Here is a 14,329-nt window from a genome sequence, read left to right as displayed (position 1 = left end):
TCCGACACCGCTCGGCTGAATATACCTTGATGCTCTCCCCTGACTCAGGTGGGACTCATATGCTTCTTAGCAAAAATATACATCATATCTGTTGCTGAGTTTCTCAGCGTGTCGCTTGGCTGTTTCACCCCGCAAACCACATTCAATGAGAATGAGCGTCCTCACTGAGCCCTTAAGCTGCTCAGCCCCCAAGCTGCGTTCGTTGAGGACACACGCTCTCTATGAGAATAGTGCTCAATCAGTGCTCATTTTTGCTCAGTTGAACATGATACCATCTCTCAGGCGAGAGCCCCGTCCACGAGACGCCTCTATGCCCAGAAATGGTCGGTCTTTGACTGGTGCTCAGCACGCAACGAAGACCCTGTGGAGTGCGACGTATACCCAATACTGTCATTCCTCCAGGGGCATTTAGATAAGGATCTCACAGCTTCAATGTTTAAGGTGTATGTTGCAGCCATCGCAGTATTCTACGCTCCCGTCGCTGACCAGTCGGTGGGTCGAAACGGCCTTATGGTGCGTTTCCTGAGAGGCTCTAGGCGATTAAATCCCCTAGTTCCCCTGCGGTGTCCAAGACAAGTTAAGTCGTTCCCTGCCGTGGCACGGCATGGTTGAATTCATTCCCCATATGCAGTACGAAGTAACGAAAGGGAACATACTCGGTTATGAATGTAATCTCGGTTCCCTGAGATACGGAACGAGTACTGCGTTATATGCCGTGCCATGAGGCTGTGGCTTCAGTGTCGTCGCTTCAGTCGGATGACCTGAAATCCTATGGCGAAATGCCCGCTTATATAGCCATTCGCCCCGCCCATTCTGGTGGGCTTTGGTGCGCTGCATCGCCATAAGCTCACGCAACTCCGCTGTGCCATCATTGGTTCAAAAAGTTCTCAAGTTTGAACCAAAGGCTTTGCAGTTACACTGCGCTATTGAAAAAGGCTTCAGCAGCGGGGAAAAAGGAGACCTTTCCCCATACGCAATACTTGTTCCATATCTCAGGGAACTGAGGTTACTTTAGTAACCGAGTACGTTACAGCCTATATGAATTGCTGTCAGAGGCAGAGATAATCGAAGTCAGGACTAGGGATGTGCAACATTCAGCAATATGACAGCAACAATCAATCAAATAAACAATGATCAATTTTTTTTCTCCTGATTGGTTATATCAGCATTTAGGGCGGTGCCCTGAGCTCTGATTGCTTAGCTTTCCACAGCATGTGTCAAAAGATGTGAGAAGAGAGAGAATGGCCTCGAAGACACGTAGTGATATTTTGCTTCACTTTGAAAAGATAGATGAAAATACAGTTCAATGCAAGCTGTGCAGCGCCAAGCTTTTATCTTGTGATGAAAATATCCTTTCAATTCTATTCATAATTAATTTAGCAATAATCACCAGTTATTTTCATACTGTAAAATACATTTTGGTTTATAAGAAAGTGCAAATTGAATCCAAAACATTGCTGAAACATTAGAATAAATATAAAATTACATTAGTGACGCTTCTTTAAAGAGCAATCAGAGTTATACTTTCGGTCAAACTCATGTTTGCATTTGCAAAACTTTTGCAGATGAAAGTTGTAATAGCTACATCTGATTAATAGGCCAGGATTTGTTGGGATATGAACAATTATTAACATGCTGAATGTGCTGCATATCAGTGTTTCATGCTCAAATGCAATGCCCGACATTAACTATTTGAGTTATTTGAGACGGCCATATTGCTTTTAGATGTTTCTTTAAAAAAAAATAAAAAATACTGATGTTATAATAATGCCATGCTCCGCCCCCCCGCACACACCCCACCCACAGTACTTGAGTACTCGTTTTTGAAACCTATCGATGATCGAATAAATGCACATCCCTAGTCTACACCGCATAAAAATAGTTATTAAAAAGTATAGTTTTTAAGAGGCTCCTTGTTTGCAGCTTAACCAAATTAATATAAATTTCAATGGACAATTTCAAGATTTTGGACATACTGCTAACCCCAAAGTGAAACAATAGTTTTTTTTTTTTCCTCTCACTCTGTCTCTCTCTCTGATGCAGTTCAATCAAAGTTGACAGTTGAAGCAATGTTGCAACTAACCTTTATTTAAGAATTAAAAAGACTGTGCCCAGAATCTGTATTTGTCGTAATACTCACCATGTCTTTTAGTCTTATAAAGGTAAATGCAGACCACTACAAGTATTACAGCTCCAAGTACAACTCCAATCACAATTTTATTAACCATAAAATAGCCTTCATGGCAGTCTTGGCATTTTCCATCTGCAAAAAAACAAAACAAAAAAAACGTTAAAAAAAATTCTGTCATTTATTACTCACCCTCATGTCATTCCACATTCGTAAGACCTTCATTTATCTTTGGAACACACATTTAATTCTTTTTGATGACATATATGTGTTGTGTTCAGACTCGCACGTCAACTCACCGCACATAAGTTCACGAGAGCATCACAACGTGATTAAATCTTCTCCATTAAATCTTCGTCCTCAGTTAGGAACCTGGGTGTGCTCTTTGATACCAATCTTTCATTTGAAAGTCATGTTTCTAGTATCTGTAAAACCGCCTTCTTCCATCTAAAAAATATATCTAAATTATGACATATGCTCTCAATGACAAATGCGGAACAGTTGGTTCATGCATTCATGACCTCAAGACTAGATTACTGTAACGCTCTACTGGGTGGTTGTTCTGCTCGGCTTTTAAACAGACTACAGTTGGTCCAAAATGCGGCAGCTAGAGTTCTTACTAGAACCAGAAAGTATGACCATATTAGCCCAGTTCTGTCAACATTACATTGGCTCCCTATTAAACATTGTATAGATTTTAAAATCTTGCTACTTACTTATAAAGCTCTAAATGGTTTAGCTTCCCAATATCTAAGCGAGCTCTTGGTGCATTATAGTCCTTCACGTCTATTGCGATCTCAGAATTCAGGCCAGCTGATAATACCCAGAATATCAAAATCAACTGAAGGCGGCAGATCCTTTTCCTATTTAGCACCTAAACTCTGGAACAATCTTCCTAGCATTGTTCGGGAAGCAGACACACTCTGTCAGTTTAAATCTAGACTAAAAACACATCTCTTTGCTCTTGCATACACATAACACATTATCAATACATTGACATTTTTCAAATCCGTTAAAGGATTGTTACGCTGCAATAATTAGGTCGGCCGGAACCGAGAACATTTCCTATAACACTAGATATACCTGTACATCAGAATAAGAATGGCATCTACACTAATATCTGTCTCTCTGCTTATCCTGAGGTTTGCCGGGTGCTGGATCCAGGCCGTATCCAGATCAGATGGAGAACCTGTGTCTGGACCTGACTACAACATAGCCCAGGAGACAATGGGCCTACAGATCCAGTTCTGGCTGCATCTATAATTCAGATTTTTAATCTCCGTATCCGCTTACATATATTTATATATAATCTATTTTTAATCTCTATAATAAAAATGTATAATTCAGATTTTGATCTCCATATCCATTTACATATATTATATATATCTTCCAAGGGGTTTTTTCCCTCCTAGGACTTTTTTCCCAGTGTTAACACGCTGGGTTTTTCTCCTAGGGGGTTTTTTCCACCCCTGGGAGTCAGCCGACATTGGCTTAATGTAGCACCATCTTGTATATGTTACATATTACCACGCTTGCTTGTACAGCTTATTTATAACCACTTCTCTTTTTTCTGTGCTTCTAACATGTAAAGCTGCTTTGAAACAATTACCAATTGTAAAAAGCGCTATATAAATAAATTTGACTTGACTTGACTTGACAACGCATATGTTTTGTGTTTATATGAGAGCTGGCATTGTTGCGTGAACATGCTTTGGATAATACAGTTTTGTAAATAATGTGGTCAGTACTGTGTTTTTTTTTTTTTTTTTTTGTAAAGCACTCATGTCTCTTCTTAAAATTGAGTTTAAGCCACTGGAGTCACATGAAGTACTTTAATGGACCTTGTAGTGGTAGATCAAAAATAAACATCTTAATTCGTGTTCCAAAGATGAACAAATGTCTTATGGATGTGGAACAACACGTTGGGGAGTAATAAATGACATGATTTTCATTTTTGGGTGAACTAACCCTTTAAGAGCTCTAACCCATATTCAGTGTGCAAATTGAACAAAGAAAAAAGTCTGTGCGTTGACTTGTACCTGAACTTTAAAGGGGTACAAGTCAATGCACAGAATATCACTCTTTTAGTTGTGATATAGTGTCTCAGTTTACTTAGTTAGTAATAGTTATAATTATTCATATGACAGTAATAATCACATTGTAAAACAAATGCACTGAAAAATACATTTTGTTCTAATTCCTATAATTTAAAAAGATGAACGTGAGCTTTTATTTTGATGTAAACTGCAGTCGAGCTTTTATTTTCACTTTACAAATGCATCTCATTACAAATCTAGTGAAAATGCTGACTGTAATCGTCAACTATGCAAATGTGAAAATAATGTGTAACCACTGCCCACTAGATTTCCAAAAACATGTTAAACTCAGCACATGCAGAGATGGAGTTCATTGCATTCATTCACTGTGAACTGAGACGCGAAGCTGATCACGTGAGCAAAGTTCTCATTTCTCTTTGCGCAGTGCACACAGACAATCTTTAGCGATTTGGTAAGGACACAAAACCTTATCCCGCTTTACAAATCGAATCAGTGGTTTGGACCACCAAAGTCATGTGATTTCAGCAGTTTAGCAGTTTGATACGCGATCCATATCACTAATTTGAAACAAAAGATTCAGAAGCTTCACGAAGCAGTGTTTTGAAATCATCCATCAGATATTAGGGCTGGGTATTGACACAATTTTCACAGTTCGATTCTATTTCTATTCACATGCTTGCGATTCAATTCGATTGCGATTTCAATTCGATTCAATTATTTTGGATGCAATATATCAGTTACAGTACATGGCAAATTTTCTAGAGGAAAAAAATCTCAACTAATGCTCTAAACTACACATGACAGTTAGTTGGTACTATATTACTGTAATATTTAAGGTTTAACTAATTGAAGGTTAACTTATTTTAATACAAACACTTAAATTACACTCAATTTTTTTTATAATGAATAAAGTTTAAAATTCATAATCATATTTTTACTCCAGTAATTTTTTTTTTTTTTTTTTTTAAATATAAACATTTAAATCGTGTCTGTCAAACTGATTTATTCAAACATGCATTAAATATTGAAGAGCACAATGAATAAGCCTATGTAACGGTGCATAGCTATATTTATCAGAATGCTGACTTTCTAGACTCTTTTCTAGCTGACTGAGTATATGGTCACTGAATGTTTTTCTGAGGTAAATGTGACGTTACGTGACATTGTTTACAAGCTGTTTTATTGACGTCTTTCCGAGGTTGAAACACTGATTGAGCTATTACATGAGACATAAATACGGATTTCAGTAAGTTGTACTGTATATTTTAACATGCCTTCAGATGTTTAGTCGTGTTTATTTCGCGCTGTAACTGGCATTAAAGCAGAGGAGAGGATGTTCACAAGCGCTCGTGCTGCCGATTCTCTTTAACTGAGGCACTACAGCGATCTGTCATGTCACATTAAACACCGCCAAAATGGTATTTATTCTTTGAATCTCATAATAAGATGGACATCATTTGAAATCTGAGACTTTGCTTCATATCAAAAGTAACAAAGTAAAGATTATTGCAATTTATTGGATGGGAGGCGCTACATATTCTGCTCATTCATCAACTGAAAACAGGGGTACTCAACAGGCGGCCCGTCAGCATTAAATTTGTGGCCCGCATCATGCTACATATAAATGTATTTTTATTATAATTTGCGTCCAAAAATAGCGTAAATATTACTTCGTTTTTTTACACGTACACTAGGGTAGGCGTACAGTGCGCGTGACGCTGTAATCATCAGCAGAGAACGCATATAGTGTACGCGCGCAGCACAGTTTTTCTAACCGCAAAGAACAATATAAACTGAAGGCACTTTGCACGGGCGCATTGAATAGTTTTTGCACTAATTTAGTATGTCCACAAGGTGTCAGCACTGAAACGGGCTGTTGTTTCAGTCTGAAAAGAAACGGATAAGACAGAACAAGAGTAACAGCAAACACAATAGCCGACCGAGAGCGCTCGTTTGAGGGGATTAAAAGATACCAGCAACTCTAATTTTAAACAAGTACAAAGACATTGTATTGTAACTATTTGAGCGAAAAAGACTAGACAAGCATGAATCTCTCTAGTGCGCATGTGTCGAGCACTTGTGTTCGTGAGCGCCATCAAAGGCTCGAGGCTGTGCGCGCAAGTAAAAAACAAAGTAACCTTATTTTTCCATGATGAAATGCAGTTGACATTCCTCAAACTTTGCAGTGTGTAAATTGCCGAGCGTCATGAAAAACAAACCTTTTATTCTTAATGTCAATGTGTTATAAACAGAAAGCAACCAGCGCTCCCATTACAGATCTGTCATCACATCGAGCTCACGGAGAATATCTTATCATGTTTACAACGTTGGTTATAGTTTGATAATTCATGAGATTGTGATTGAACATTAAAAAAAAAGAAAAAAAAAAAAAGATGTTTGGATTCTGACCAAATTAAAAGGTAGGTAATAATAATACAAATAATAAAACGTTTATTCTCTGAGTATAAATAGGTGCTATAAAATGTGTTAAAAAGGCGCAATGGAGTATAAAAAGACTATAAAAAAGTGCAATGTTTTCGTGTTATGGACAAACTCTCATCAGCCAGTGAACAACAGCCATACCTTAAATTTCTTGTGAAAACAATGCAGACATTTTAATGAATAAGGATTTCTTTTCATCAGTTCTTGTTTTTCTTTATGCATTTGTACATTAAGAATACAGCAAGACAGGCTATTAATCATTTTTTTAAATGCCATTTATCATGTTAAGTGACACTTTAAAAAGGACACCATACTATTAAGGCTTAGCTAGATAATAAACTGCACTTTTAGTAAATAAACAGTAAAACTACAAATATTGTCTTAAGTAGGCCTAAATAAATGTCTTACGATCCAAGTTATAATTTGTGGCCCTTCGCGTTTCATTTGGTTAAAATGCGGCCCTCTTGGCCTCTGAACTTGAGTACCCCTGGACTAGACTATTCTTGGGATTTAAGAATCAAAATCGGTTCGTAAAAATGAGAATCGATTAAAATCGAGAGTTTAATTTCTTATGCACTCTTGCATTTATGAATTATACAGACTACAAGTATTTTCAGGTTAAAAATGAAAACAACAACATCATGGCTCTGGTCTCCGTGAATACAGTAAGAAACAATTATAATTTTAACCACATTTAACAGTACATTAGCAACATGCTAACAAAACATTTAGAAAGACTATTTACAAATATCACTAAATATATCATGATATCATGGATTATGTCAGTTACTTCATCTGCCATTTTTACTATTATCCTTGCTTGCTTGCTTCACAATACCTGCAGAACTTCTGATGATTCGGCTGTGTGAACATGGTATGCTCATATACGCAAATTTGGGGGGCGTAAATAATAATGATCCTGACTGTTACATCACAGTCGGTGTTATGTTGAGATTCACCTGTTTTTCACGCACAAGATTTACATAAGAAGGAGGAAACAGTGGTGTTTGAGACTCACTGTATGCAATTTCCATGTACAGAACTCTTATTATTCCACTATGCCATGGTAAATTCAATTTTAAATTCTATGGCACTTTTAAATATATTTTCAGGCCACCAGAGTTTAGTTAATGGGGAGCACTGAAATGTATTTGTGGTCAATGCTGATACCATGGCGTGCCACCACAAATAAATCAATGTATGGTAAACACTGGTGTCACTGTCACAGGTTGTGACTTTTGTCACATTATGGTGTATTGATGACTCATCAGTATCTCATAATTATTCTTGAGATAGTGTGTGCTATCCTATGACTATGACCGCAAATGTTTGTTTTTCGCTTTGTGAGAGGTTCTGTTTGGCCTAATTTCTCTTCCATAGACCTGTAGCTCTCAGTAAACACTGCAGGTGTCAAGATAATCACAAACGCAGAGATCTATAATCTCACCAAACTAATTATTCTCTAAAAAAAACTTACAGATCATGCTTTAAGTTGTTTAAAGTAGTCATTGCCACCCTTCATTCCTCAGAGGAAACACCCCTGCTTTAATGATTGAATAAATACTTTTGCTTTGCCTACCCCATTTCTCGATGATTGGTTGTTTGAGAGTACTGTGGGACACAAAACAGTCATATTCAGCTTTTTCATCCTCCTTGATGTCCACACTTTTCCTCAGCTGGAAGGTTCCATCATGGTTTGGTCTGACTCCTGTGGATTCAACCTCATTATCAGACAGGGATGTGCGATATTTCCTTATCGTCAACATGACGTCTTTGGGGTAGAAGCCAGTGGCCAGACAGCTGAGTTTCAGCTTGTCACTGGTAGACTTTTTTGCAGACACATATACCTTTGGAGGAGCTGAGGACACAGAAATCATTTATCAATCAGTTCCATCTGACAGCTGCAGATAATCAACAAATACAAATATTGTACTTTTACTCACAGCCATTTCTGAGTTCCTCGTCTCCATATTCTCTGAATTTGTTGAGCCAGTCCACACACTCTTTCTCCAGGTAGCCCTTGGTGTACTGGTTTAGGATGGGCACATCATCCCATTTCCTCTTGGTTGGAAGAGCCTCTTTAACGGGGGCAATCCACTGAGACTCCTTATCATCAAAAGACAGAAAGTTCTTGCCATCATAGCTGTACTCATCAATGCCTCTGGAAAAATTTAATTTATTTCCCCCATTTCCCTCAATTTCACAACCATGTCTCCACTGAAGTACATGAACATCTGAAAAGGACAGAACACAAAATGTTTGTGAGATGGTTAACAATATAATATGATAATTATTATATGTATATGCATTTTAAAAGTATCAGTCTTCCTCACCTGAATCATTTTTTTGTCTCATACGGTCCATCAGAATGTGGACATTCACATTAAACCACTGTTCTTTGCTCTTTCTGGACTGGGTGCCTTTTTCCCAGTAATCCTCCTGCATTTTCTCTTTCATCCAGTTCTGTGTGGGAATCTTTCTCTTTTCCTTGCTATTATAATAGTCAATCTGTCTGTCATCTAGCAGACCCATAGCAGTGAATTCATAGATGCCCGGCAGATCAAGAGGTTTGGACAAGGCCGTGTAAATGTAAAACAGGGAGTGTTTTTCTGCAATACAAAATAATACAATAGACTATGTATAAAATAAGTGTATGTGATAAAAGGGGTAGTGCAGATCAAATATGGGGTGGGTGAGGTTAAAACATTTCTCAATACATTTCAGTTACAGAAAGAACTATAAACAGACTAAATCTAATGTTATATAAAAATAGAGGAATATATTTAGTGAAAATCCCCAAAAAACGGGATCTGATATTGATTTACTACTTTCAAGGTACTCTGACAGAATATATATCCAGTAGGATTGTTTTCTAATCTTGGTAAAGTTATATCAATCTTATGAACAGTAGGCCACTGCCATGCTGATCAATGTCAGATTTGTGTATAGTAACGTTAAGCTTTTTATTTAACAAAACCCATAGGCTATATATTTAGTTATATAAGTATATAGATACACTTATAAATTTCATTTCATTTTCAACCATGTAGCATAAGCAAATTTTAATTCTGTCTTTTCAAGGCCGTTTTACACCAGGAAGCGTAAAATGTCACTTTCACTTCCTCTAACAAATGCAGCAAAATGTAATAATTTACCTGCTTGAAGTGAAGGAGAAGTCCCGCAGAGGAACAAAAAACAAAGCAGAGCAAAACTCTTGGTTGCGACACCCGAACCCATGATTAAAAATCTCTTGATTAGTCTTTCTAATTCTGCTGATGTTTACTGACGTCTGAACTCAAGCACTTTCAAAGACATGTGGCTGCAGAAAATGGTGGCCGTCAGGGGTGGATCTAGAAAATTTTATATAGGGTGTCAAAGGGGTGACATGAGGTCTATGAGGGGTGGCAACACGAAAGCAAGCACCCATGCTTCCATAGTTTTTGGAGATTTATGGCCAGACATACTCAATTGTGTTCATAAATATTGTATTACCAGAAAGTATTCATCTATACTGTTTAAAATTAAAAATAAATAACAAGATTTCAAAATCCACCAGGGCACCAAGTCAAGACACTATATGAAAAAAATCAACAGATTCTAAATAAGGCTGAGGAGGTGAGCAGTTTTATTCATATTACACAGGCTACTTCGATGGTATAAATCACATAGTGCAAGTTAAAAAGCAACGAAAACTTTCCACAGTTTTGCAAACAATTTTTGAGTTTCTGTTATTAACAGAGGTGGGAATGTTTGTGTGTTTACCAGAACACCCCATCAACCACATACTTTAGCAATACCCCAGCAACTGCATAGCAAGAGCCTAGCAACCACCCAGAATCTCCTAGCAACCACCTAGTAACACTTTAGCAAACACCCAGAACATCAAAATATTCTGGCCTAACACACCAAACTATTTACTTTTTTAAACAAGACTTTAAGTTGGCTTTATGACAATTAGCCAGCATAAATTTGTCTTTCAAACTTTTCAATCTAGTTATTGTTTTTCTTGATTGCTAACACACAATTCATGAAACAATTCAACATTTTCTCACAATTATAAACAATCTCAAATTACACCGACTTGCACAAACCTCAAACTTCCAGGTCAACATAAAATGTTCTAGTCAAAAACCTATTCTTTTCTGACCAAATCAAACTTTGACATCAGATGACACACAAAACCAAATACACAGACTACTGCACTGCCCAGTGAACACTAGTGAGATCATATAACACTGTAACAAAACCTTATCTTATTGTGATTCAGGAATTATTTGAAATGTAAATAACGGCATCAATATTGCTGTATCAATATGAGCCCGAATCAGACCCAGATAGCAGTAATGATGAAGAGGGTCAAGCAGAACGGTTTTTAATGGATGTTTATGAATGTCAAATATTTTTGTTTGTATTTGTGTCAAAGTGTTTAGATATATTCTGTCACTTGTAAATGTTACTGCTGCCCCATGGTGTTCTGATTAAAGCTTTACTGTGGCTGAATACATGACTGAGTAGTAGCATTTTTGTAAAGGTATCGTTTAATTTATAGCGTGAATGAGCATGCGAGAAAACACAACATAAAAGCCGTAATGAAACAATGCTGTACACTGATAACAGAAATGCCAACAGAAGTTCACTGGTGTGATTACATAGAAGTTTGTTGGTGTTTGTTGGCGTTTGTTGGAGAAGTATGATCAGTTTAATAATTAATTTAATAATTCATAATATATTGACAGCCCAAAGTGCAAATAAGGGCCATTAAAGTAGCATTCATGGGAAAAGTGTATTACAGTAGGTTCATTGAAGTGCATTAGGAATACAAAAATGTAATAAAACTTCTGATCAGGTACGTGAATTTTTTTCACAATTTCAAACAATGTTGTTTTCTTTATTTGTCTTAATTACAAATATTTACTTATGTAACTACTTTCTATATGTATGTGTAGGCTATATCTGTTTGCAACCATGCAAAATTGTGAAAAGTGCTATTGAATTAAATTAAACATTAGCCTACCTGATATTCAAAGTGTGAGAAAATGTTTTAAAAAATGTAAAGGTCATAATTATAAACTTAAAATTAAAAACTCATAAACAAGTAAAACTCAAATACTGTTCATTGAATTGGACATTTAATCATAACATATATATTCAACAAAAATAAATAACTGAAGTACTTAAGATGTAACAAGTGAAATCATTTTATTTACAAATTTCTCATGGTTACGTCTGAGCTGTCTGCAAAATTTGGGTTTGAAAATTCTGCCCTTACAGCCAATTAGCAGAAACAAACTTGATGTTTGAGTTCATACCTCATGTTTGCTGTGGTTTGCACAAAAAGAAAGTCTCATCTAAGAAATTATATAGCATCATCTAAAAATAATTTGATCATTCTTGGAATTGAAATACATGGTGAGACTTCTAGACTCTAAATGTTTCCTTCTGACAAATGTGCCAAAATCTGCAACACAGATTCCCAATAGTGTGCTCCAGCGAGTTCAGTTGTTTAGCAGAAGTACAGCAAATCCAATTGTTGGTGAGTGTGATGGCATTGGCTTTATGGCATGTTCAAAACATATCAATCATTGTGGTTCAACCAATAGTAGGACGTTGGGGCAGGCCAATGGGGGTCAAGGTTTAGCTTCAACATTGACAGTGTTTTCATGTCATGTCAGAAAGAATGTATTTAAAATGCACATGAACAACACCAGCACAACTCATAATTATGAGTTTAGGTAACTCTGGTAATTTCCTTAAGAGTTTCCGAGGTAAGTATGTGACGGTGAGAAAACATGTCAGAGGCAATTGGATGCAGAGTCTGCCCTAGTGAAAAAACCCTACCAAAATGTGTTTAAAACAGACCTGCATTCATTTCATACTAACTAAAAACCCATTAATACAGTAGTCAGCATTTGAAGTGAATCAAGAAGGTTTTAGGACAACTTTGATGAAGGGTTTTGAGCCACTTCAAATGTTGACTATTTTCACACATACTGACATATATATTGTAATTAAACTTTATTTGCAGTTCTTCTTTATTGCACAATGCATATTTCTAAAGCCTAAAATGTTATTAATATTATTAAGCCTAAAATGTGTTTAATATCACTATTAGTAAGGATAGTATGATCACTGTATAATTTGAATGCAAGATATATAAACTTATTCTAAAGTATACTTGCAGTAGTTCCACTTTATCAAATATACTTAAGTATATTACTATACTTCAGTATAGTTGGACTTAACACAAAAATACTTGTTCCAGTTTAGCACACTTTAAGTATACCAATTTAGTATACTAAATATACAATTGCAGGGTATTTATATTAAGTACATGCAAATGTAAATGAAATTGTAGTACACTTAGCATAAAATAAATGTATCACAAATAGGGGCTTCAAAGTAGTGGTACTGTACTGTAGGCATTTTTTTACTCATTAATCTTTAATGATTTTGTTTATAAAGTGAATGTTAGATAAACATTTACTGGAGTTTTTTTTTTTTTTTTGGACAAAGCACTCTAAGCAAAGCCTGTATAGTGCCATCACCAAAACCTGGGCTTCTCAGCACATTGAGAAAATACAATTCACTCAGTTTTGAAAAAAAATTCTGAAAAATTTTACCATGCTAAGTTGTTAGAGAATGCATAATATCAAGGAATAACATGCTTATTTCACTTTGTATGACAACTGGTAGGTTAAAATAATGCAACATCTAAGCAGACTCACACACAGCATCCAGTGTCCTGGCACATAAGATGGAATGACCACAGCATCCTTGCTGCTAATTTCAGGCTTTATGTATAGTGAAAATATATTACACAAATAAGTGACAATGTATGCAACATACTGAAAGACAATATGTGAAAGACATTGAAATTCCAGACCTGCTTAAAAAAACATACAAGCTGTCCAGGGGATGTGCATAAATAGGATGTCACAATGACATGACTGTTAACTGGATAGATGTCCACATTCTGGAAACAAAAAGGGAAAATGTTTTGAGTATTTCTTCAAAATGCCTTTATTTCTGCTCTTTAGACTTTGAGGTTAAACCTGTGAGAGTGTAATCTGTTGCAGAACACAGAAGCAGGAATTCAGCACCTGTGGGGAGGAGGTGAAATCAATTAAATAGGACTTTCATGGTTTTAATATTGTTTATTGTTTAATATATTTTATGCCAGTGTTTTTTACACTTCCTTTTAACCTCAGAAAGTTCTGTCAGAGTTGTAAAGTCTTTCTGGTTTATTACTGTAGAGCCCACATATGCCAGTTCATCATCCTTACTTACTGAAAGAGCTTGAGTCACCTGTCATGAGATTAGAAATGTTCAGTTATTGACAAGCCACATGTTCCTAGTCCTAATCTATCCATCTTTCTAATAGACCTGGCATTGCACACAATGAATATCGCTGGCTCTGTGAAAAATTACTTGTGTTCCTCTATTGTAAGTTGCTTAGGATAAGAGTGTTTGCAGCTTGGGCAGCAAGCTGGTTAGCCTACGATATGTCTCTTCTCTGTTTCCGTGTTGTGTTAATTTTTCAGTAATTACTAATTAATGTTAGCACACTTCAATATTTTAGTAGTTTTCTGACCCGGTGGACGCCGTTTCTGTACGGCGTGGGAGCTGCACACGAACTACTGGTCCTGTGCTGCCCATCGTCCGTTTCCAGTTTCTGCTACAAGTATACTGTTTGGATAAAGTT

The 14,329-nt window shown here is 36.4% G+C and overlaps 1 protein-coding gene across 5 annotated transcripts in view; it reads right to left on the bottom strand.

Moving 5' to 3' along the window:
* Nucleotides 1–9,952, bottom strand: part of LOC125268358 (zinc-alpha-2-glycoprotein-like) — a 31,363-nt gene extending 21,411 nt beyond the window's left edge. For 2 of the 5 annotated variants that reach the window (XM_048190499.1, XM_048190491.1), the window contains exons 1-5: nucleotides 9,783–9,952; nucleotides 8,961–9,236; nucleotides 8,571–8,861; nucleotides 8,207–8,485; nucleotides 2,141–2,263 (exon numbers count right to left, since the gene is read on the bottom strand). In XM_048190499.1, coding sequence (XP_048046456.1) covers nucleotides 2,141–2,263; nucleotides 8,207–8,485; nucleotides 8,571–8,861; nucleotides 8,961–9,236; nucleotides 9,783–9,864 — 1,051 coding nt within the window. In that variant the 5' untranslated portion in view covers nucleotides 9,865–9,952. The remainder of the gene's footprint in view (nucleotides 1–2,140; nucleotides 2,264–8,206; nucleotides 8,486–8,570; nucleotides 8,862–8,960; nucleotides 9,237–9,782) is intronic. The other 3 variants (XM_048190520.1, XM_048190510.1, XM_048190527.1) reach the window with 2 other exon arrangements.
* Between the last annotated feature and the right edge of the window lie 4,377 nt (nucleotides 9,953–14,329).

The sequence above is a fragment of the Megalobrama amblycephala genome, linkage group LG1, assembly GCF_018812025.1.
Source record: "Megalobrama amblycephala isolate DHTTF-2021 linkage group LG1, ASM1881202v1, whole genome shotgun sequence".
Classification (NCBI taxonomy): Eukaryota; Metazoa; Chordata; class Actinopteri; order Cypriniformes; family Xenocyprididae; genus Megalobrama; species Megalobrama amblycephala.
The sequence above is the reverse complement of the archived record's forward strand: the minus strand, read 5'-3'. Positions and strand labels throughout refer to the sequence as shown.